This window comes from Macaca mulatta, chromosome 7 (genome assembly GCF_049350105.2).
Source record: "Macaca mulatta isolate MMU2019108-1 chromosome 7, T2T-MMU8v2.0, whole genome shotgun sequence".
NCBI lineage: Eukaryota > Metazoa > Chordata > Mammalia > Primates > Cercopithecidae > Macaca > Macaca mulatta.
The window spans coordinates 161,995,252-162,018,827 of NC_133412.1; the positions used below are offsets into that span (position 1 = coordinate 161,995,252).

General features: G+C 38.0%; 1 protein-coding gene across 1 annotated transcript in view; it reads right to left on the reverse strand.

Moving 5' to 3' along the window:
* EML5 (EMAP like 5) overlaps positions 1–23,576 on the reverse strand; it is a 192,335-nt gene that overhangs the window by 149,653 nt on the left and 19,106 nt on the right. Inside the window, exon 2 of the mRNA XM_015144346.3 lies at positions 4,005–4,164. Coding sequence (XP_014999832.2) covers positions 4,005–4,164 — 160 coding nt within the window. The remainder of the gene's footprint in view (positions 1–4,004; positions 4,165–23,576) is intronic.

The following is a 23,576-nucleotide window of genomic DNA, read 5'->3' on the forward strand; positions in this document are numbered from 1 at the left end:
TATTACTATTAGTTTACCATAACCTTAATTAGCTTTAAGAACCTACACCCTCTAACTGTCCAAATGAGGAAGGTCATCTAATATCCAGTTACAGTTTCTGAAAAGAAAGTTTCTACTATTTAAACTTCAAAATTGGTAGGATGAATAATTTATATAAAAAGACACAGAATACAGTTGGTTATGACTCTCCATCAAATCAAGCTAGCAGAAAGCCCAGAGAACAAGAGGAGATGATTTGTACCTCCTGAGAGTATTTACTATTTGGGAACCAAAGGGCATCAGCAAAAAATCTAGCTAGAACAAAGATATCTACCTCTTGCTATCAGAATACTGTGTAGAGGTTAAAATTTCACAAGACAAGTACATCAAGTGAGGAATAGCCGGAGGGGCACTGCTGTTCTTTCTACTGATGTTTCCTCTGTCTGGCATAGCTCATCAAATACACACAGCAAACCACAATTGGCCAAAAACTTTAAAATTCCATGTATCCAAACACAGTGTCAATACATCTAGTTCTGTACAGACAATAACAAACTAGACTTGAGAGCACTTTCTCTGTAGCCTTGATAAACATATCATGGCTCAAACCAATATCCCTATGCATAGGTTATGCAACAACAGACAGGACGAGGTAGAAATGACAAAGCAAATATTACCTCCTCTTCAAGCTTTCTAACATTTTTTACTTTATCATTTCTTTTATTTTAACCCCAACTTGGTAGATGAGAAAGAGAATAAAGAAAGTTTTCAAGCAAAAGTAATGCTTAATCCATATCTTGGAAAAGAGAGTCAGAGACAGTCTGTAGAAAAGTAATAGAAAGTACATTTCAGAACAAAGGACCTCAAGATTAAAGAGATTATGGTGCTTTCAAGAGAGTGCCAGTAATCCAATCCAGGGGAGGGAAGGAGTGCCAACTGGAAAGCAGCAAGGGACAAGGCTGGAGAGGTAGGGCAGAAGCCAAGAGGAAGAGGTTTTTGGGTTTTTTGTTTGTTTGTTTGTTTGTTTTTTTGATAGAGTTCGAATAAAGAGAGAATTCAGTTTTAAATGTATAAAATGGAATATCTACAGAACATTCAGGAGTGATATTTAGAGTTGAGAAGCTAGAGCCACTGTTAGCTGATATGGAAGTTAAAGTCATGGGCCTATATACTCACCCAGAGAATATAAGTAAAGTGAAAAGAAAAGGCTACGGACTCCTGAAGAACACTGATATTTAAGAAGCAGACAAGGAAAGACTCCTTTAAAGATAAGAAGTAATAGTCAGGGAGAAAGAAAACCAGATAAAGAAGACTCTATCCATCTTCCCAAATTCCTCCCTGATCCTATTCCCAGACAAAATCTTACTTGTGTCCATTAAGTGAATTGGAAGTATCCATAAAAAATTCTAGCACACTAAATTTTTAAATAAGAAAGAGATAATAATAGCATCTATTCCATAGGGTTGTTGGAAGGATTAAATGAGATAATGCAGGCTTAGCATAATGCCTGGCACTTAGTATATGCTCAACACCTTTAGCTATTATGTTTTCATGAACTTAAAATTTTAAGTAGTATGTTCTCATGAAGATCTGTGATAATGAAATACACGTACCCAAGACTTTTCTTATAAGTTGCTCAAAATAAGTGAAATTAAACACTTTCAACTAGTAAAAGCTATGGGCATGATTTCTCCTTGGATATATAAAAGAAATTCCTCAGCAATGCAATATATTACATTTAGAAAGGGTAAATTTAAAGCTAAGAAGAAAATATCTATATTTAATGTTATAGACATTTATAATTAAAATGGCTTGAATTTCATAACACCTTAAGTGATTTTTAAAAATAACTTTGTAGGTTTGTTTTATAACATTTTATGCTCCTATGAAATAGATAAGTATTATTATTTCCTCTAAAAAAGAAAATGAAATTCCAACAGTATATTAAGACTTGAAAAATTATAGCAAAAATGGGACATGAATTAAGTTTGTGCAATTGCCAAACACTGCTATATGGTGATATAAACCTAGAAGCACATTTTTTTTTTTCCAAATAAGAGATTACAATTAAGTCTTTATAGATCCATTACCAGAAAGTCATATCTTACTAATATGAACAGGAGGCAGGGAAATACTGGGCAGAAGAGGGTGGGGTCCCTGGCAAGGGTTCCACCCTCAAGCCTGGACCCCTGGCCCTAAATAAGAACATGCATTCCTGTTTTCTTGCCCAAATGTTGCCTTTGCCAAAATCACTCTGGCCCACCACAACCCCAACCCTGTACCCATAAAAACCCCAAACTCCACTGGCAGAGGGGCAAAACAGCACTGCAGAGAAGGAGAGAAGTGAAGTGTCTGCACATCAAGAGGAGTTTGGCCGGGGATGGTCAGGCGAAGATTATCTTCCCACTCCATCCCCTTTCCAGCTCCCCATCCTGCTGAGAGCCACTTCCATTGCTCAATAAAATCCTCCATATACACCACCCTTTAATCTGTTCTTGTGACTTGGTTCTTCCTGGACGCTGGACAAGAATTCAGGATGCACTGGGTGCAAGAACCCAAAAAGGCTGTCACACTGACTCTTCACTGAGCTGTTTAACACTTAAGCTACCAGTGTTAAAGAGTATTGTTTGTAACACACACTCTCTGGGGCTCCAGAGGTTGTGGGTAACCCCTAGATGCTGCCACAGGCAAGCCAGCACCCAAAGGCACTCGCCCCGGCTCTCCTGCAACCTCTCACCTGCGTGCCCCACTCCTGCAAGGGGTTTGAGCTGCGCAGCCAAGTAAATGAGCCACACCCATTACAAGTCCTATGAAGGGGTCAAGGGAACTCTCTCATCTCATTACCAGAAAATCATATTAACCTATGCTACTCAAAGAAGCTATTCCTCAGAGTAATATAGAAAAACATCTACTGGTTATCATGTTCAAGGGGATAGAACACACTGTAATTTGTTTCTATAAAATTGAGATCTATAAAATTAATGAATTAAAAAGCAGGTAACTAAAATTGTTCTAAAATTTAAAATGATTTTAAAGTCTAATTATAACATAAAACTTTTAAAGATTATAAATGAACAACCTGCAAGATCCAACTTTTTACTGATAACTTTGAAACTATTTTTAGGTATAACGACTTCCATAAAAGTACCACAAAAAAGCCCTTGGCTTGCTTAACTTTTTTAAATCATTGACTAGAAGTAGATGATAATTTAGAAACTGATTAGTCAGTTGAGTGATAATTATATCCTTTGTTGTGAACTTTGATTTTGTATAAAAAATAACTCATAGGAATTGTTCCATTATATTCAACAAAAACATAATTTTAATAGACAACCTTTAAGGTAACTGAAAATTGAAATATAGGCTGGGTGCAGTGCCTCAAGCATGTAATTCCAGCACTTTGGGAGGTCAACAACACTGGAGGATAGCTTGAGGCCAGAAGTTTGAGACCAGCCTGGGCAGCACAATGAGATCCTATCTCTACCAAAAAAAAAATTAGCCAGGCATGATGGTATGTGCCTGTAGTCCTAGCTGCTCAGGAGGGTGAGGCAAGAGGATTGCTTGAGCCCAAGAGTATAAGGCTGCAGTGAGCTATGATCATGTCACTGCACTCCAGCCTGGGCAGCAGAGTGTGACCCCGTCTCTAAAAATAAAAAAATAAAATTTAAATATATATAGCTTTCTAAGAAACTTAATTATCCTAAGATATCATCCATCTGTCCTATCAAAATACCCTAACTGGAAAGAGTTATATAGAAAAATCTCTATAATAACCAGGTAATATTCCACTGACTCAAAATTATTTTGGCTTTCAAGGTAGTAATTAATTCAGTTGAGAAAGTTCTTGACATGATGAAATAAAAACCACATTGTTATATATCAACTACCCACCCCACCTACCCACCTCCACCTTTGAACAAATACTTTCCATCAAGTGTCCAAATTAATATTTATAGATGTATAATCATTTTCTATAACACACTTGAACATACAATTTAGAAAAAAAATGAAAAACTGTCACATACCTGTCCATCTAAGTCAAACGCCAAGCAAGCTATACCATGTGTATGAACATCCTTTAAAACTGATATGGTCTGCACAGTGTATGAATCCCAAATACAAATATAAGGCTCTTTCCCAACTTGTCCTGTTGCTACCAACACTCGTTCAGGGTGCAATGCAAGGCTGTAAAATAAGGAAATAAAGAAATAAGTAGTATTATTAAAAACTGCTTATACAGATTTTATAGTATTTGGTAGATGAAAAACATATATACCAGTGTGAACATTAGACTTTATCCATTTTAGACAATTTGGATTTTATTATTATTATTTTTGTTGAGACAGTGTCTTGTTCTGTCAGCTAGGCTGGAGTGCAGTGGTGTGATCTCAGCTCACTGCAACCTCCATCCCGCCAAGTTCAAGCAATTCTCATCTCAGCCTCCTGAGTAGCTGGGATTACAGGCAACCGCCACCATGCCCGGCTAATTTTGTATTTTTGGTAGAGATGGGGTTTCGCCACATTGGCCAGGCTAGTCTTGAACTCCTGACCTCAAGTGATCTGCCTGCCTCAGCCTCCCAAAGTGCTGGGATTATAGGTGTGAGCCACCATGCCCAGCCAGTAATTTGGATTTAAAATAAATAGCTTCTATAAAAATCCATGCTAACAGTTACTACTTCATAGAATATGTGATAAACAGTTAATGATAAGCTAATTATACCCTTCATGATCCCTGCAATATACTATGTGTAAACTTCTCAAGAAAAGAACTCTCACAAGACAGTGACTGGATCACAGCAACAAATTGGTAGCCTTTTCCTCATTTAGTATTGACCTGTTTTCAAGCCTTCTTTCCCATTTTACTATTCCTTTCATTGGATAAAGTTAGACCAAATCTTAATGTCTAAATACAGCATTTAGTAGCCCTGCTACTATAACACCAATTCTTTTTTTTTTTTTTTGAGACGGAGTCTCGCTCTGCCACCCAGGCTGGAGTGCAGTGGCCGGATCTCAGCTCACTGCAAGCTCCGCCTCCCGGGTTCACGCCATTCTCCTGCCTCAGCCTCCCGAGTAGCTGGGACTACAGGCGCCCGCCACCTCGCCCGGCTAGTTTTTTGTATTTTTTAGTAGAGACGGGGTTTCACCGTGTTAGCCAGGATGGTCTCGATCTCCTGACCTCGTGATCCGCCCGTCTCGGCCTCCCAAAGTGCTGGGATTACAGACTTGAGCCACCGCGCCCGGCCCAACACTAATTCTTAAATTATAAATTCCATTTAAGAAACAGAAAAGTCACCCATAATTCGCAGAAAATAATCTATGAGTCTCTAGAAACAAGACAAAGACCTAGCAGTTGGTAATAGCTTATGTACATCAGCAGAAGGCGGGGAAAATATAAATTCTATTTGATAATTTTTTTCTATATGTCAATTTAGAATATCACATTTGCCCTTGAGATGAAAAAGAAAATCACTCATGGCATCAGGGTGGAGAATCAACTAAAAGGGGAAAATTAGGAGGATATTAAAACAGAATCAAGGCTGGGTGTAATGGCTCATGCCTATAATACCAGTGCTTTGAGAGGCCCAGGCTGGAGGATCACTTGAGGCCAGGAGTTCAAGATCACCCTGGGAAACACATTAAGCCATTGTCTCTACAAAAAAAAAATTTTTTAATGAGCCAGACATAGCAGCACACACCTCTATTCCCAGCTACTTGGGAGGCTGAGGTGAGAAGATCGCTTGAACCCAGAAGTTCAAGGCTGCAATGAGCTATGACTGCACCACTGCATTCCAGCCTGGGCTTCTGGGCCAGATTCTGTCTCTAAAGTAAATAAAGACGACAAAATTAACAGACTGGATGCAGGGGACAAGGGGAAGAGAGGGGGCTAAGATGACTCTTGGGTTTCTGGCTTGGGTATTTGAATGGTTTGGGGTGGTATTCAACAAGTCAGGGAATACTAAAGGGGTAATCAATGGGAGAGAAGATAAGTGGGAATACCAGGTTGGTTCAACATATGAAATCAACAAATATGGCATATTAATAGAATAAAGGTCAAAAAAATTCCCACATATGTTTATCTCAATAGACACAGAAAAATTATTTGACAAAACCCAATCCCTTCATAAAAACACACAACTAGAAACTGAAGGAAACTTCCTCAAACTGACAAAGGACATCTACATAAACCCAAAGCTAATAACATATTTAGTGATGAAACCTTGAAAGCTATCCCACTAAGTAAAGGGAAAAAACAACGATATCAGTTCTTGCCACTCATTTAACTTGGTATTAGATATTCTAGCCAAGAAAAATAGGCCAGGAAAAGGAACAAAAAGTAAAAGTAAAGATCTCTACTGGCAAATGACATGATCATATATACAGAAAATCCTAAGGAATCCACAAAGAAACAACCAAAAAATGAAGAGCTAATATGAATTCAGCAAGGTTGCAGGATATATGATCAACATAAAAAATCTATTGTATTTCTATACACTAGCAAAGAACAATAAAAAAATTAAAGAAAATAATCCCACTTACAGTAGCATCAAGAGGAATAAAACATTTAGGAATAAATTAAACAAAGTACAAGATTTGTACACTGAAAACTACAAAAACCCACTGAAGGACATTTTAAAAGATCTAAATAAATGGAAAGACATCTCATTTCTGGGCTTAGAGGAATGTAATATTTGTAAGATGGCAATACTTCTCAAATTGATCTACAGAGTCAACACAATCCTTGTCAAAATACTAGTTGTCTTTCTTGAAGAAACTGACAAGCTGATCCTAAAATTCAGAAAGACTCAGAATAACCAAAACTATCCTGAAAAACAAGAACAAAGTTGGTAGACTCACTTTCCAATTTTGAAACTTACAAACTTACTACAAAACTACAGTAATCAAGACAGTGTGGTACTGGCATGAGGATATGCAGATCAATGAAACAGACTTGAGAGTCCAGAAGTAAACCCATACATTTGTGGTCAATTGATTTCAACAAGGGTGGTGCCAAGACAACTCAATGGGGGAGAAAATGGTCATTTCAACAAAGAGTACTGGGACACCTGAATATATATCCATACACAAAAAAATAAATTTGGACCCATACCTCAAACCATATACAAATGTCAACTCAAAATGGATCAGAGGCTAAAATAATTGTTAAAACTCTTGGAAGAAAATATAGGCATAAATCCTACTGATCGTGAATGAAGGAGTGGTTTCTCAGATATAACACAAAGCATTAGTGACAAAAGAAAAAGCAGATAAAATGGACTGAATCAAAATTAAAAACTTTTATGCTTCAAAGGACAACCATCAAGAACACAGTAACACAACCCAGAGAATGGGAGAAAATATTTGCAGAGCACATATCTGATAAGGGACTTGTATTAAGAATATATAAAGAATTCCTACAAATCAACAATAAAACTACAAATAATCTAATTTTTCAAATAGATAAAGGATTTTAACAGACATTCCCCCAAGGAAGATACACAAAAGGCATATAAAAAGATGCTTAACATCAATAGTCAGTAGGGAAAAGCAAATCAAAATGACAATAATATACCATTTCTTTGTTCTTTCTCTTTCTTTCCCTCTTTCCTTCCTTCCTTTTCTTGCTTTCTTCCTTTCTTTCTCTTTCTCTCCTTTCTTTCTATTTATTTATTTGAGACAGGGTCTCACTTTGTCACCCAGGCTGGAGTACAGTGACACAATCACCACTCACTGCAGCCTCGACCTCCCAGACTCAAGACTCATCCTCCTGCTTTGGGCCTCTCACATGGCTGAGACTACAGGTGGATGCAACCACACCTGGATAATGTGTTGTTTTTTTTTTGTTTTTTTTTGTTTTTTTTTGTAGAGATGGGGTCTCCCTATGTTGCCCAGACTGGTCTCAAACTATTGGACTTCAGAGATCCTCCCACCTCAGGCTCTCAAAATGTTGGCATTACATGTATGAGCCACTGCTCCCAGTCCACTTCTATAAATATACATATATATACACATATATATGTGTGTATATGTATATACATTTTGAGACAGAGTTTCACTCTCATTGCCCAGGCTGAAGTGCAATGACACGATTTTGGCTTACTGCAACTTCTGCCTCCCAGGTTCAAGCAAGTCTCCTGCCTCAGCCTCTCAAGTAGCTGGGATTACAGGCATGCACCACCACACCCAGCTAACTTTTCTGTATTTTTAATAAAGATGAGGTTTCACAATGTGGACCAGGACAGTCTCGAACTCCTGACCTCAGATGATCCACCTGCCTTGGCCTCCCAAAATGCTGGAATTACAGGTATGAGCCACTGCGCCTGGCCCACTTCTACATTTTAAAAGACAGAAAATATGAAGTATTGGCAAGGATGTGGAAAAAGTGTAACCCTTAAACATTGATTATGGGATTGTAAAATGATGCAGCCTATTTGGAAAACTGCTTGGTAGCTATTCAAAAGGTCAAACAAAGTTACCATATGATCCAGCAATTCTACTCCTAGCTGTATTCCCAAAAGGAATGAAAACATATGTCCACACAAAACTTGTACACAAATGTTCATAGCAGCATTATTCACAAATGGCCAAAAAGTAGAAACAATCAAATGTTTGACTGAATCATGAATAAGTAAAATGTGGTATCCATACAATAAAAATGACAACAGGAATAAAGCACTGATACATGCTACAACATGGATGAACCTTGAAAACATTATGCTTAGTGAAGGAAAACAGATATATAAGGGCCACATCTCATATTAATCCATTATGAAATGTCCAGAACATGCAAATCCTTAAAGAAAGTAGATTAGTGATTGCCAGGTGCTGGAAGGAGAGGGGAATGCATAAGGACTGCTAATGAGCTTGGGAATTTTTTAGGGGTGATAAATTTCGGAAATTAGATAGAAGTGATAGTTGCAGAACTTTGTGACTATACTAAAAATCACTTAATTGTGCACTTAAAGTATAAATTTTATATTTTGTGAATCATCTGTTTTTAAAAAGTGAAAAAATACTGACATTACCGTCTGCATACATATTTTAAGTATAAGGATTTATGCAAAGAAAACCTTTGAGGTTAGACAGACATGGGTTCAAAATTCTGTCTCTGCTCTTCACAGGCTTCTCAGCAAATTCTTTATCTTCATCTTGTTTTCTCACCTTCAAAAAGGGCATATATTTACTATAAGTAAGGTGAGGGAAATTTCCCCAAGCTTGAAAACTGGTGCAGGGGGAAGGCTGAGGGTGGTGGCTTGTGCCTGTAAACCCAGTGCTTTGGGAAGCTGACGCAGGAGGATCGCTTGAGGCTAGGAGTTCGAGACCAGCCTGGGCAACACAGCCAGACCCTACCTCTACAAAAAAATAAAACAACTAGCCAGGTGTGATGGTACATGCCTGTAGTCCCAGTTACTCAGAAGGCTGAGGCATGAAGATCACCTGAGCCCAGAAGTTCAAGGCTGCAGTGAGCTGTGATCATGCCACTGTATTCCAGTCCGAGTGACAGGGCAAGTCATCATCTCTTTAAAAAAAAAAAAAAAAAAAGTCTGGGGAGAAAAACTATGCAGGTCCTCACAGTTTAACTACAAAATCTACATACAACAGAACAGAGGTACTCAAAGTTAGAGAAAAAGGATACGGTGGGTGTATGTTTAGATTTATAAGAAACTGTCAGTTTTCCACAGTAGTTGTACCATGTTACACTCCCACCAGCAATGTAAGAAAGTTCCAGTTGCTCTACATTCCCACTAATATTTGGTGTTGCCGGTGTTTTTAATTGGAATTTCTGATGACCATTCACATGGACTAATTGGTCTTATAATGATCTGTTCAAGTCTTCTAGCCATTTTCATTAGGTTGTCTTTAAATTTTTGAGTTTTCAAAGTACTTCATATATTCTCAATACAAGTCCCTTTGTCCAACATGGGACTAGCAAATATTTTCTCCCAGACTGTAGCTTTTCTTTGCATTCTCTGTTTCTCTCACAGAGCAAACATTTTTTAATTTTTATGAAGTCTAGTTCATTGATTTTTGTTTTATGGACCATGCTTTTGCTTAACCAAAGGTAATAAAGATTTCCTCTGATATTTTCTAAAACTTTTATAGTTTGTCTTACATTTAAAGCTACAATCTATTTTTGTATAAAATGCAATGTATGTTACAGGCTTTTTTTTTGTTTGTTTGTTTGTTTTGCTGTCTTTATGTAAGATTCCTAACTTTTCAGCACCATGTATTGAAAAGACTGTCTTTTCTCCTTTGAATTCCCCAGGCACTTTTGTCAAAACTCAATTGACCATATCCATATTACTTTTCCACAAATTGTACCCTATATTTTACACCATTAACCTATGTATCTATACTTTCACCAATACCACACTGCCTTCATGAGTATAGCTTTATAATAAGCCTTAAAATTGAATACTGTGGATCTTCTACCTTTGTTCTTTTTCCATATTGCTTTGGCTATTCTAATTACTTCATCTTTCCTATAAGGTTTAGAATCAGCTGTATATCCTATATATCTTGTTGGGATTATGATTAGAACTGCATTAAATCTGTAAAGAACTTTGAAGAGAAGTGACATCTTAACTATATTGAGTCTTCCAATCCATAAACATAGTATGCCCTCCCTCCATTTTTCAGGTATTCTTTGTTTTCTGTCTCATTTAATAGTTTTTAGTATATAACACAGACCTTGCATAGATTTTGTAAAATTTATACAGATATTTTTGAGCTTTTGTAGACAGTATTGCTGTAAAATTTCAGTTTCCAATTGTTCATTGCTAGTCAGTAGAAACATAACTGATTTATGTATGTTGACCTGGTTTGCAAACCTGATAAATTCACTGAGTTTTAGGAGTAGTATTTTTTGTGTGAGTTTTTTAAAAATAAATTATTTGGAATTTTCTATGTAGGCAATCACGTTGTCTAAGAATAGAGACAATTTACTTCTTCCTTGTCTTTCTATAAGCCTTTTCTTTTTACTTCTTGTCTGATTGCACTGGCTGGAACTTCTAGCAGGATGTTGTTTTATTAGTATTATTATACTTTAATTTCTGAGATACATGTGCAGAAAATGCAGGTTTGTTGCATAGGTATACATATGCCTTGGTGGTTTGCTGCACTCATCAACCTGTCATCTACATTAGGTATTTCTCCTAATGCTATCCCTCCCCTTACCTCCCACCCCCCAACAGGCCCCGGTGTATGATATTCTCCTCCCTGTGCCCATATGTTCTCATTGTTCAACTGCCACTTATGAGTGAGAACATGCAGTGTTTGGTTTTCTGTTCCTATGTTAGTTTGCTGAGAATGATGGTTTCCAGCTTCATCCACGTCCCTGCAGAGGACATGAACTCATCCTTTTTTATGGATACATAGTATTCCATGGTTTATATGTGCCACATTTTCTTTAATCAGTCTATCACTGATGGGCATTTGGGTTGGTTCTAAGTCTTTGCTATTGTGAACAGTGCTGTAATAAACATACGTGTGCATGTGTCTTTATAGTAGACTGATTTATAATCCTTTGGGTATATATCCAGTAATGGGATCGTTGGGTCAAATGGTATTTCTGGTCCTAGATCCTTGAGGAATCACCACACTGGCTTCCACAATGGTTGAACAAATTTACACTCCTATCAGTGTAAAAGTGTCCCTATATCTCCACAACCTTCTCCAGCATCCAGTGTTTCCTGACTTTTTAATGATCGCCATTCTAACTGGCGTGAGATGGTATCTCACCGTGGTTTTGATTTGCATTTCTCTAATGACCAGTGATGAGCTTTTTTTCATATGTTTGCTCTGATGATAGTTTCTAAAAGTATATGCACCCAATATACGAGCACCCAGATTCATAAAGCAAGTTCTAAGAAACTTACAAAGAGACAGGTCGTGTGTGGTGGCTCACGCCTGTAATCCCAGCACTTTGGGAGGCCGAGGCGGGTAGGTCACCCGAGGTCGGGAATTCGGGACCAGCCTGAACAACATGGAGAAACCTCATCTCTACTAAAAATATAAAATTAGTTGGGTATGGTGGCACATGTCTATAATCCCAGCTACTCGGGAGGCTGAAGCAGGAGAATTGCTTGAACCTGGGAGACAGAGGTTGCAGTGAGCCGAGATCATGCCATTGCACTCCAGGCTAGGCAACAAGAGCAAAGCGCTGTCTCGGGGGAGAAAAAAAAAGAAAGAAAATTACAAAGAGACTTAGACTCCCAGACAATAATCGTGGGAGACTTTAATACCCCACTGTCAGTATTAGATCAATGAGACAGAAAATTAACAAGGATATTCAGGACTTGAACTCAGCTCTGGACCAAGCTGACCTAACAGATATCGACAGAACTCTCCACCCTAAATCAACAGAATATACATTCTTCTCAGCACCACATAGCACTTATTCTAAAAATCGACTACATAATTGTAAGTAAAACACTCCTCGGCAAATGTAAAAGAATGGAAATCATAACAAACAGTCTCTCAGACCACAGTACAATCAAGTTAGAACTCAAGATTAAGAAACTCACTCAAACCCACACAACTACACGGAAACTGAACAACCTGCTCCTGCGTGACTACTGGGTAAATAATGAAATTAAGGCAAAAATAAATAAGTTCTTTGAAACCAATGAGAACAAATACACAACATACCAGACTCTCCGGGACACAGCTAAAACAGTGTTTGGAGAGAAATCAATAGCACTAAATGCCCACAGTTGAAACTGGGAAAGATCTAAATCGACACCCTAACATCACAATTAAAAGAACCAGAGAAACAAGAGCAAACAAATTCAAAAGCTAGTAGAAGACAAGAAATAACTAAGATCAGAGCAGAACTGAAGGAGAGAGAGAGAGACTAAAACCCTTTCAAAAAAAATCAATGAATCCAGGAGCTTTTTTTTGAAAAGATAACAAAATAGATAGACTGCTAGCCAGACTAATATAGAAGAAAACAGAGAAGAATCAAATAGACACAATAAAAAATGATACAGAGGATATCACCACTGATCCCACAGAAACACAAACTACCGTCAAAGAATACTATAAACATCTCTACACAGATAAACTAGGAAATCTAGAAGAACTGGATAAATTCCTGGACACAGACACCCTCCCAAGACTAAACCAGGAAGAAGTTGAAACCCTAAACAGACCAATAACAAGTTCTGAAATTGAGCAGTAATTAATAGCCTACCAAACAAACAAACAAAAAAAGCCCAGGACCAGATGGATTCACAGCCGAATTCTACCAAAGATACAAAGAAGAGCTGGTACCATTCCTTCTAAAACTCTTCCAAACAATAGAAAAAGAGGGAATCCTCCCTAACTCATTTTATGAGGCCAGCATCATCCTTATACCAAAACATGGCAGAGACAAAACAAAAAAAGAAAACTTCAGGCCAATATCCCTGATGAACATCGATGCAAAAATCCTCAATAGCAGGATGTTTACTTAGAAGGAACAAGAATAGACACTCTGGTCTTTTTCCTGATTTTACAAGGAAAACATTCAGTCTCTCACTATTAGGCACAAACTTAGCTGTAGGTTTTTTACAGATGCTTTTACAGTCGGGTTAAAGAAGTGGCCTTCTAGTCCTAGTTTGCTAAGCATTTTAAAAAATACGAATAAGTATTAAATGCTGTCAAATACTTTTCCTGTATCTACTGAGATAGTACCTGGTTTTTCTTCTTTAGTGATTTATATAGTGAATTACACTGATTAATTTTCAAATGTTGAACCAGCCTTGTATTCCTGGAATGAAACCTACCTGGTCATGATATATTTATCCTACTGATGGATTTTACTTGCTTATTACCTTATTTTGTTGAGATTTTTACATCTATATTAATGAGGGACAGTTGTCTGTAGTTTCCTTTTCTTCAAATGTTTGTCTGGATTTTGTATTAGAGCAATGCCAGCCTCATAAACACAGCTGAGAAGTAGTCCCTCCCCTTCTATTTTCTATAAGCAATTGTGTGGAATTGGAATCATTTCTTCTTGTGAGTTTGACAGCTTATATCTTTCAAGGGAATAGTTCATTTCATCTCAGTTGTCAAATTAAGTTGTTTATAGTAATCCCTTATTCTCCTTTTAACATCTATAGGTCAGTAGTGATATCCTGATGATACTGGTAATTTTTGTCTTGTCTTTTTATTCTTGGTCAGCCTAGCTAGAAATTTATCAATTTGATCCTTTTCAAAGAACCAGCTTTAGGTTTGATTTTTCTCTATTGTTTCGCTGTTTGCACTAATTTGTCTTCATTATTTCCTACTCTGTTTGCTTTTGAGTTTGCTCTTCCATTTCTATTTTCTTAAGTCAGACTCTTACATTATTGACCTGAGATTATTCTTCTCAAATATATGCATTTAATGCTACAAATTTCCCTCGAAACACTGCTTTGGCTGAATTCCACAAATTTTGATATGTCGTATTTTCATTTTCTTCCAGGTCAAAATATTTTCTACTTTGCCTTCTGTTCTATGTTATTGATTTTTATTTTGATTCCATTATGGTCAGAGAACATACTCTATATGATTTCAATTCTTTTAAATTTGTTAAGGTTTGTTTTATAATACATAGCCTATTTTGGTAAATGTTTTAGAACTTGAAAAGGATGTGCATTCTGTCGTGACTAGCTCATGCTGTTTGCTATGCCATGAATAATAAAGTCCTCTGTCTCTAACCTAGGAATTTCATGTCTTTGCCGGCATCCAAAAAAACTGTAACATACTAGTTTGTAACAAGGGTACTATATTAGCTTTCTATGCTAATGTGACAAATTACCATAAATTTAGCATCTTAAAGCAATACAAGCTTATTACCTCCCAGTTCTGCAGGGCAGAAATCTGGTTACAGTGTGACTCAGCTGAGTCCTGTGCATACAGTCTCACAAGGCCAAAAGTCAAGGTGTTAACACAATTAAATTACTTTCTAGAGTCTCTGGGGATGAGTCAGCTTTCAACTTCATTCAGAACACTAGCTGAATTCAATTCCTTGTGGTAAAGGGACTGAGGCTTTCACTCCCCTGCTGGCTGTCAAGAAGGAACTGCTCACCTCCTCAAGGCCAACTGCATGCCTCATCACGTTACCACCTCCATCTTCCAATCAGCAATGGCACATTGAGTTCTTCTCAAGCTTTGAATCTTTCTGACTTCTGCTGCATGTCTTCTCATTCTAGCTAAAGAAAATTATTTGCTTTTAAGGGTTCACATAATTAGATTGGGACTATCTAGATAATTCAAGATACTCTCAATATCTTAAGGTCCATCCCTACCTTAACTATATCTGCAAAGTCATGTGTGCTATGTTTAACATAAAAAATTCACAGGTTCCCAGGATTTAGAGTATGGATATCTTTGGGGCCAGTCTGGCTACCATGCAGACTCAGAAATTGAGTCCACTGGAGAATTATTTATATTTTTATATTTTCAGTTCTAAGTATTCCATTTTTCTACAACTTCTATTTCTTTGCTGAGAACTTCCAACATTCTATTTGTTTTAAGAATAGTTACTTCATGGCATGCAGTTATAACAAATTACATTCTGTCATAAATTCAACACCTAGGTCATCCTGGGGCTGACAACTGTTGCCTTTGCTTGTATGAACTGTTGAGATTTTAGTAATTTTTATATGCTAATTTTGAGTTATATCCTGAGCATTTTGAATATTATGTTATAAATTCTGGATCCTCTTAAAATCTTCCAGAGAATGTTGATATTTTTGTTTATTTCAGCAGGCAAGGAATCCAATTAGGTTCAAGGCACATATCCCAGCCCTCCTTCTGGGGTTCCAGTGTTAGTTCAGTTTTAAAGTCTTTGCAGTGCTACCACATGTACACAAACTGCAGGGGCAAATCTGAAACCTGGATGATTGTCGGTCAGTTCTCAAAGCCTCTGATACGCAGGCCGTTCCTGCATGTGCAACACAGAAGTGAGTCAACTATAGCCTTACGAAGATGCCCTTCTTGAGCTCCATACCCCTACAATTTCCCCCATAATCTCCAGCTCCCAGGGGTCCCTTTTCATTATACTGGAGCTAAGAGTCTAGGATGTTAACCTCTGCATACTATCATGTACTTCCCACAACTGGGCCTGCCTCTGGACAAAAAGCATTTTTCCTATTTTTAAATTGGTTATTTGTAATAATATTGTTACATTGTAAGAGTTCTTAATATATTCTTGGTACAGTTCTTTTCTCAAGTGTATTTTTTTTGCATATGTGTGTCTGCTTGTGGCCTGCCTTTTTAATTTTCTTAATGGCATATTTAAAAGAGCAAAATATTTTAATTTATTTAAGAAGTGTTTTATTTTGGACTAATTTGAGACTTATAAAAATGTTACAGAATAGTACAGTTTTCTTATATCCTTCATCACACTTCATTATAATACATTTTACATAACCATATTATAGTAATCGGGAAGAAGAAGGAAATTAACATGAGTACAATATCATTAGCTAAACTAAAAACCTTATTCAAAATTCACCATTTTTTCCACTAATGTCTCTTTTCTGTTCCAAGATCCTCCTATCCAGGATCCCATGCTGCATTTTAACTGCTATTCCTCCTTAGCAACTTCCAGTCTCTATACTTTCTTAGACTTTCCTTTCCTTTCATAACCTGGAAACTTTTGAAGAGGATTAACCAGTTATTTTAGAGAATGTCTCCAAATTTGGATTTGTCATGGTTTCTCATGATTAAAGTGGGATTATGCATTTTGGGCAAAAATACCACAAAAATTACATTCGTTCTTCTTTGCATATCATATCAGAAGGTTTAGGGTGTCAACATGTATTATTACTGATGATGTTTACCTCGATCTCTTGGTTAAATAGAACATGCCACTGTAAAGATACTACAAAGTTTTTCTTTGTAGTCACTAAGTATGCTAGGGGAGATAGTGTGAGACTATGCAAATGCTATTTCTCTCCTCAAACTTTCATCCACTAATTTTAGCATCTATTGGCAGATTCTGTCAGTAACGTTTACTACTACAATATTTCCGTAATGTGATTGTCTTTTTTTTTTTTTTTTTTTTTTGAGACAGAGTTTCACTCTGTCACCCAGGCTGGAGTGCAATGGCGTGATCTCAGCTCACTGCAACCTCCACTGGCTGGGTTCAAGTGATTCTCCTGCCTCAGCCTCCCAAGTAGCTGACATTACAGGTGCCCACCTCCAGGCCTGGCTAATTTTTTGCATTTTTAGTAGAGACGGGGTTTCACCATGTTGGTCAGGCTAGTCTCGAACTCCTGATCTCAGGTGACCCACCCGCCTGGGCCTCCCAAAGTGCTGGGATTACAGGTGTGAGACATCACGCCTGGCCCATAATGTGATTCTTTTTTTTCCCTCTTTTCTCCAACATTTATTAATTAGAATTCTACTACAAGGAAGTTATCTTTTCTCTCCTATTTATTTATTTAACCCATCTATTTATATCAGCTTGAACTCATGAATATTTTACTTCAAAAGTTAGCAAACTTTTTCTGGAAAGGGCTAGACAGTAAACATTTTATGCTCTGTGGGCCAGTTTCTGTTACAAGTACTCAACTGAGCTATTATAACACTAAATCAGCCATAGATAATACGTAAACCATGCATTCCCATTGGGAGCAATATCATCTCTGAAGGGGCAAAAATTAGTTCTTAAATGCATAGAGGTCTGATTGCATAAAGCACAGAAATACATTCAATACAGGAACTGATATACAGCATATCTGTGCTATTAAAATTTTGTAGTGGGTGAGGGAATTGATATAGCTGAATCTGTGTCCCCAACCAAATCTCATGTTGAAATGTAATCCCCAACGCTGGAGGTGGAGCCTGATAGGAGGTGACTGGATCATGGGGTAGTTTCTCATGAATGGTTTACACCATCCTCTCAGTGCTGTTCTCATGATACTGAGTTCTCATGAGATCTCCCCACCCCGCTTCCTTCTACTCTAGCCATGTGAAGTGCCTTGCCTCCCCTTTGCCTTCTGCCATTACTGGAAGCTTCCTGAGACCTCCCCAGAAGCAAAAACTGCTATGCTTCCTATACAGCCTACAGAACTGTGAGCCAGTTAAACCTCTTTTCTTTATAAATGTCCCAGTCTCAGGTATTTCTTTATAGTAGTATGAGAATGGACTAATACAGGTGTTTAGGGAAAGACAATATCTAAAAGGGCTCCTTAGGGGGCAGTAATAAAAAAGCAGTTGTAAAATACTGAGGTAACAAATAGTCATATCTGCATTCCAATAAAACCTTATTTACAAAAAATAGGTGGCAGGCCAGATTAGCCTATAGTCTGTTGTTTGATGAGCTCTGTTTTATTCTATGAGTTAAAATTCAATACTACCATTATTTATTTTGTAGCTCAAATTGTTCCATCTTTGGCCTTCAGAAGATCTTGAGGTCAGCTTCCATATTCTTTTAATAAGCCATCATCTCCTTTTGAGCACTTACTTTCTTGTACCACAAAATATTCCAATATTTTTTCTGCCCTAGCTCTATAATCAACTACTTCTCTAGGAAGCCCTAGTTCCTTTTATTGAACACTGGTGTTTATAGAACAAGATCTGGATGCTAGAAGTGATCAGCAGCAGAGGAGAGGAAAGAGCGTTCGTGTAACAGCGGCTGAAATTTGATTCTTTTTCTCTTTTTACTTACAGTCATTTTGCAGTTTTGCTATTCTCTGTTTAAGTAATGCTGGGGCTATGGTTTGCACAGAAAGTCTGAGGAAGAGATTTTGGGAGGTTACTACCTACCTACCTGCCATTGTCTTCAGTTATCCAGAGGTCTGATGTTATTTTAATGAGGTTCAATTTGTAATTTTACTTTTTATAATTCATGCTTTTTGTGTTCTATTTCCTATGCTTTTTCTAGAAATTTTATAGTTTTACCTCTCACATTTTAAATTTTATATATGGTGAGGTATATGCTGGGGTTCATTTTTTCCTCATAAAAGATATTCAGTTGTTTTTCACATCATTTGTTGACAAAAGATCATTCAGTACAGAGAAAAAATGCTGATGTAGGTTAAGGTGAGAACGTTTCTGAAACAGGGAAAAGAGAGCGGGATCTAGTACACAAGCAGTAGGATTAATATTGGATAGCAGCTGAATGTATTACTTTTGGACAGTTGGAATCTGAAGATTCTCTTCTGATTGGTCCAATTTTTTTTTTTTTTTTTTTTTTTTTTTTGAGACGGAGTCTTTGCTCTGTCGCCCAGGCTGGAGTGCAGTGGCGCCAACTCGGCTCACTGCAAGCTCCGCCTCCTGGGTTTACGCCATTCTCCTGCCTCAGCCTCCCGAGTAGCTGGGACTGACTACAGGCGCCCGCCACCTCGCCCGGCTGGTTTTTTGTACTTTTAGTAGAGACGGGGTTTCACCGTGTCAGCCAGGATGGTCTCAATCTCCTGAACCACCCGCCTCGGCCTCCCAAAGTGCTGGGATTACAGGCGTGAGCCACCGCGCCCGGCCGGTCCAATTTTCTTAATGAGAATGAAAGCATGAGTGTTGTTCAGGTATCCTTCAGGTCAACTTAATATCTTATAGTTAAGTTTTATCCACATAATGCCTAGTATATTGCCGAACGTATAGTGAAACTCAACATTTATGGATTAATTTGGGAGACAAATGACAGATGTAATCATCTGAAGGTATATTCCCATTCTAAAACATTTAACAAGATTATTACCCATCCATATTGTGACACTATCATCTGAAATATATGGAAAGAACAGATTTGTAAAAGTTCTTCTTCCTATTAATATTGCTGAGTAATGGAAATTAATTAGGTATAAGCACTGTCATCAAATCCCACAACTACATATTAAGTTGCTTTAAGTATTTAATCTCTAAATTTATCATAACTATAAGGAAATAACATGTTAAACAAAGTGAGCTATTATCTTCTTCATAAATCTCCCTTCTTACATGCAAATATATCAATGTTCCTTTACATTTATCTCACACATCTCAAATGAGCACTGTACACTAGCAGACAACTTTATTAAACACTTAGCTGATAAATATGCATCCCTCTCTCAACCTCCAAACTTCCACATGAGCACAGTTCCCCACTATCAACTTCTGCCTTGCAGCAGATAAGCCTGTCTTGTACTTAATGATTAATATAGATGAAATTAAAAGAGATACTTCATTCCCACGAAATTCACTAAACTAACTGTACCGGCAGGTTCTGACTTCCCTTTATGTCTATACTCCTTGAACTCTCTGCTTGTATTCTAGGTCCCATTCTCCTTAGTTTCAAGTACTTTACTCCTAGAACTATGCTTTCTGGAATTATTGCTTCCTCACTACTGAGTCATTCCTATTACCATTCAAATATACCCATTAAAAAACAACTCCCTTGACCAATTACCCATCATCCCATTTCTGTGCTCCTCATGCAAAGCAAAACTTCTCAAAAGAGGTGTCTCATCTTTTTCACTCCCTTTATTGTGTCAACATACTTCAAGTAGGCTTTCATCTCTTCTCCTTCACTGAAACGGTTTTTTCCAGGTCATGTATGACATTGCCAAATCTAATGATAAACTGTATGTCCTTATTCCCCTCTACTTTTCAGTAGTATTTGACATAACTGACCACTCATGTTTTTGAAAGATTTTCCTCTCCAGGCTTCCCTGACTTCACAGTTTATCAGCCCTTCCTTTTCTGTCTCCACTGGTAGGCATTATCTCCTGCACCCCACCTCTGAATGTTAAAGTATGAGGGATTTGTCTTGGCTATCTTCCCTTCCTTTCCCAGGTGATTTCATCCAATCCCACAACTTTAAATGCATACAGACGGTGATAACTCCCAACCCTATATCTCTAGGTCAGCACAATGGATACATTCCTATACATCCTAAAGAGAATCTGATTTCCTCCTTGCCTTAGTAAATGGTATCATCATCCATTCAATTGCTCAGACCAAGAAGCTAAATTTCATCCTCACTACTTATCTTTTCCTCACTCATCTCATGCATTCTATTAGCCTGTCCTACTGGATCTATCATCACCGTCATTTCTGCTACAATCTTAATCTGAACCAGCATTCATCTTACATCACAACTACTTCAGTAGCCTTCTGGCTACCTACCATTATTCCTCTATTGCTTCCCTTTAGAGCTTTCTCAACATTGCCATAGTGATCTTTTTAAAATTACATAAATCTGATCTCATCATTTACCTCAGTAAAACCCAATAGCTTCCTACTGAATTAGAATGAACCTGAACTAAGATGGCACTTTCAAACCTTTGAAAGATACGCCCTCAGCCAGACGTGGTGGCTCACGCCCGTAACAGCACTTTGGGAGGCCGAGACCGGCAAATCACGAGGTCAGGAGTTCAAGACCAGAATAGCCAATGTGGTGAAACCCGTCTCTACTAAAGACACAAAAAATTAGCCGGGTGTGGTGGTGCGTGCCTGTAATCCCAGCTACTGGGGAGGCTGAGGCAAGAGAATCGTTTGAACCTGGGTGGCGGAGGTGGCAGTGAGCCAAGATCGTGCCACTGCACTCCAGCCTGGGTGACAGGGCGAGACTCCATCTCAAAAAAAAAAAAAAAAAAGATATGCACTCACTGACTTCTCAAACCTTTGCTCCTACCATTTTTCCTCTTGTTTACTATACTCCAGCCACATTGGCCTTTCTGTCCCTTAAAATGGCCAAGTTCATTATGCTATCAAAGTCTCCGTCTGGACCTCCCAAATCTTTGCCGCATTCATATTATTCATGCTTTGGGGCAAATGTAACTTGCTCAGAGAAGCTTTCCCTAACTACCCCTAGTCATCCCAACATACTCTGTCCATTACTCTAAGTATTTCATGTTTCTCCTCATGCTTACTCCTTCAGAGGTATCTGCATTCCAGTGTTACAAGGCAGGCACTATGTTTCACTTTATCTTTTAACAATCCAATCTGCCTTTAAATTCAGCCAAACCCACTGCAGCTACTCCACGAGTCTGCTGAAATCATCACCTGAGGCACTGGGTACCAGTACACCTCACTTGATATCATCCAGAATGCACATAATTATGACCTTCCAGGTCCGCTGCGAGTGAGCATTTTTCTGGACTGATGATGCAGGATATCTGTCTTTCGGTGTTTTCAGCTCATGATGATACTGAGCAGATCCACCAATAGAAAACAAAAACTTTGCTTGGTAATAAATCTCCAAACAAGGAATATCCAGCGTGGGAGGGTCTTAGGCAAGAAGCACAAAGTATTTAAGGGGGTCCCAGTACTTACCCACATTGTTATATAATGCACAATCGTAAATGAATGGATTTGGCTAGGTCCTAAGTTTTTTTTCAGGTTGACTCCTAGCCCAGCAGCTGAACGTGGATTACTATTAAATCCAGAGCAGTGGTTTTCAACCCAGCCTGCATATTACAATCATTTGGGAGGCCTAAAAATTAAAAACGGAAGCAAACAATAAACAATACCTGGACCCCAACCTAAACAAATTAAATCACAATTTCTTTGGGTAAGGCTTGGCCACTGGTGGTTTTATTTTGTTTGTTTTCTTTTAACTTTCTATTAAGCAGCCAGGGTTGAGAATCAGGAATCTGGAGCAGTGTTCTCAAACTTTAGACTATATTAACATCACCTGGAGGTGATAAAAACTTACTACTGGGGCCGGGCATGGTGGCTCATGCCTGTAATCCTAGCATTTTGGGAGGCTGAGGCGGGCAGATCACCAGAGGTTAGGAGTTCAAGACCAGCCTGGCCAACGTGGTAAAACCCCATCTCTACTAAAAGTACAAAAATTAGCTGGGTGTGGTGGCGGGTGCCTGTAGTTCCAGCTACTTGAGAGGCTGAGGCAAGATAATCGCTTGAACCCAGGAGGCGAAGGTTGCAGAGAGCCGAGATCGTGCCACTGCACTCCAGCCTGGGCGACGAGAGCAAGACTCTGTCTCAAAAAAACAAAAAACAGAAAACAAAAACAAACAAAAAAATACACAACTGATTACTCTAGGGCTCCACACCTAGAGTTTCTAATTTGGTAGATCTGGAGTGAGCCCAGAGAATTTGTGTTTTTTAATAACTTTCCAGATGATGCTAATGTTGCTAGTCTGAAGACCACACTTTTCCGAAGCAAGAATCTAGGGCTGCCAGCTATGTGTCATTTTTTAATAACCAAGTAAAGTAGAAACTGCTGGAACAAATCTGTTTTTAAGAAATGTTATGAATACATAATAGTTATACATTGGAACAAATCTTGAAAGAGGCTAGTTTTGTGTACCAAAAATGACATGACTCATTTTCTCATCTTCTTCTGGCTCTGCCTTTCCTGGGCATACACAGTCTTTTGGGGAGTCTTATGATTACAATATAATTATGGCAAAACTTCACTAAGGTGAAGCAGTCCTCATCTTATTTGACACAGCTGATTACTCCTTTCTGCCTGAAATACTCTCTTCACTTGACTTCCATGATCCTACACTCTTGGTTTTCCTCATGTTTCTCTGGCCACATTTTTGTCAGTTGTTCATTTCCCCTACATTAAAATGTTGGAGTGCCACAGGAATCCATTTTTTAGATCCTTTATCTAAACTCACTCCTTCAATGGTCTCATCTAGGTTCATGGCTTTAAATACTGTCTATATGCTGATAAC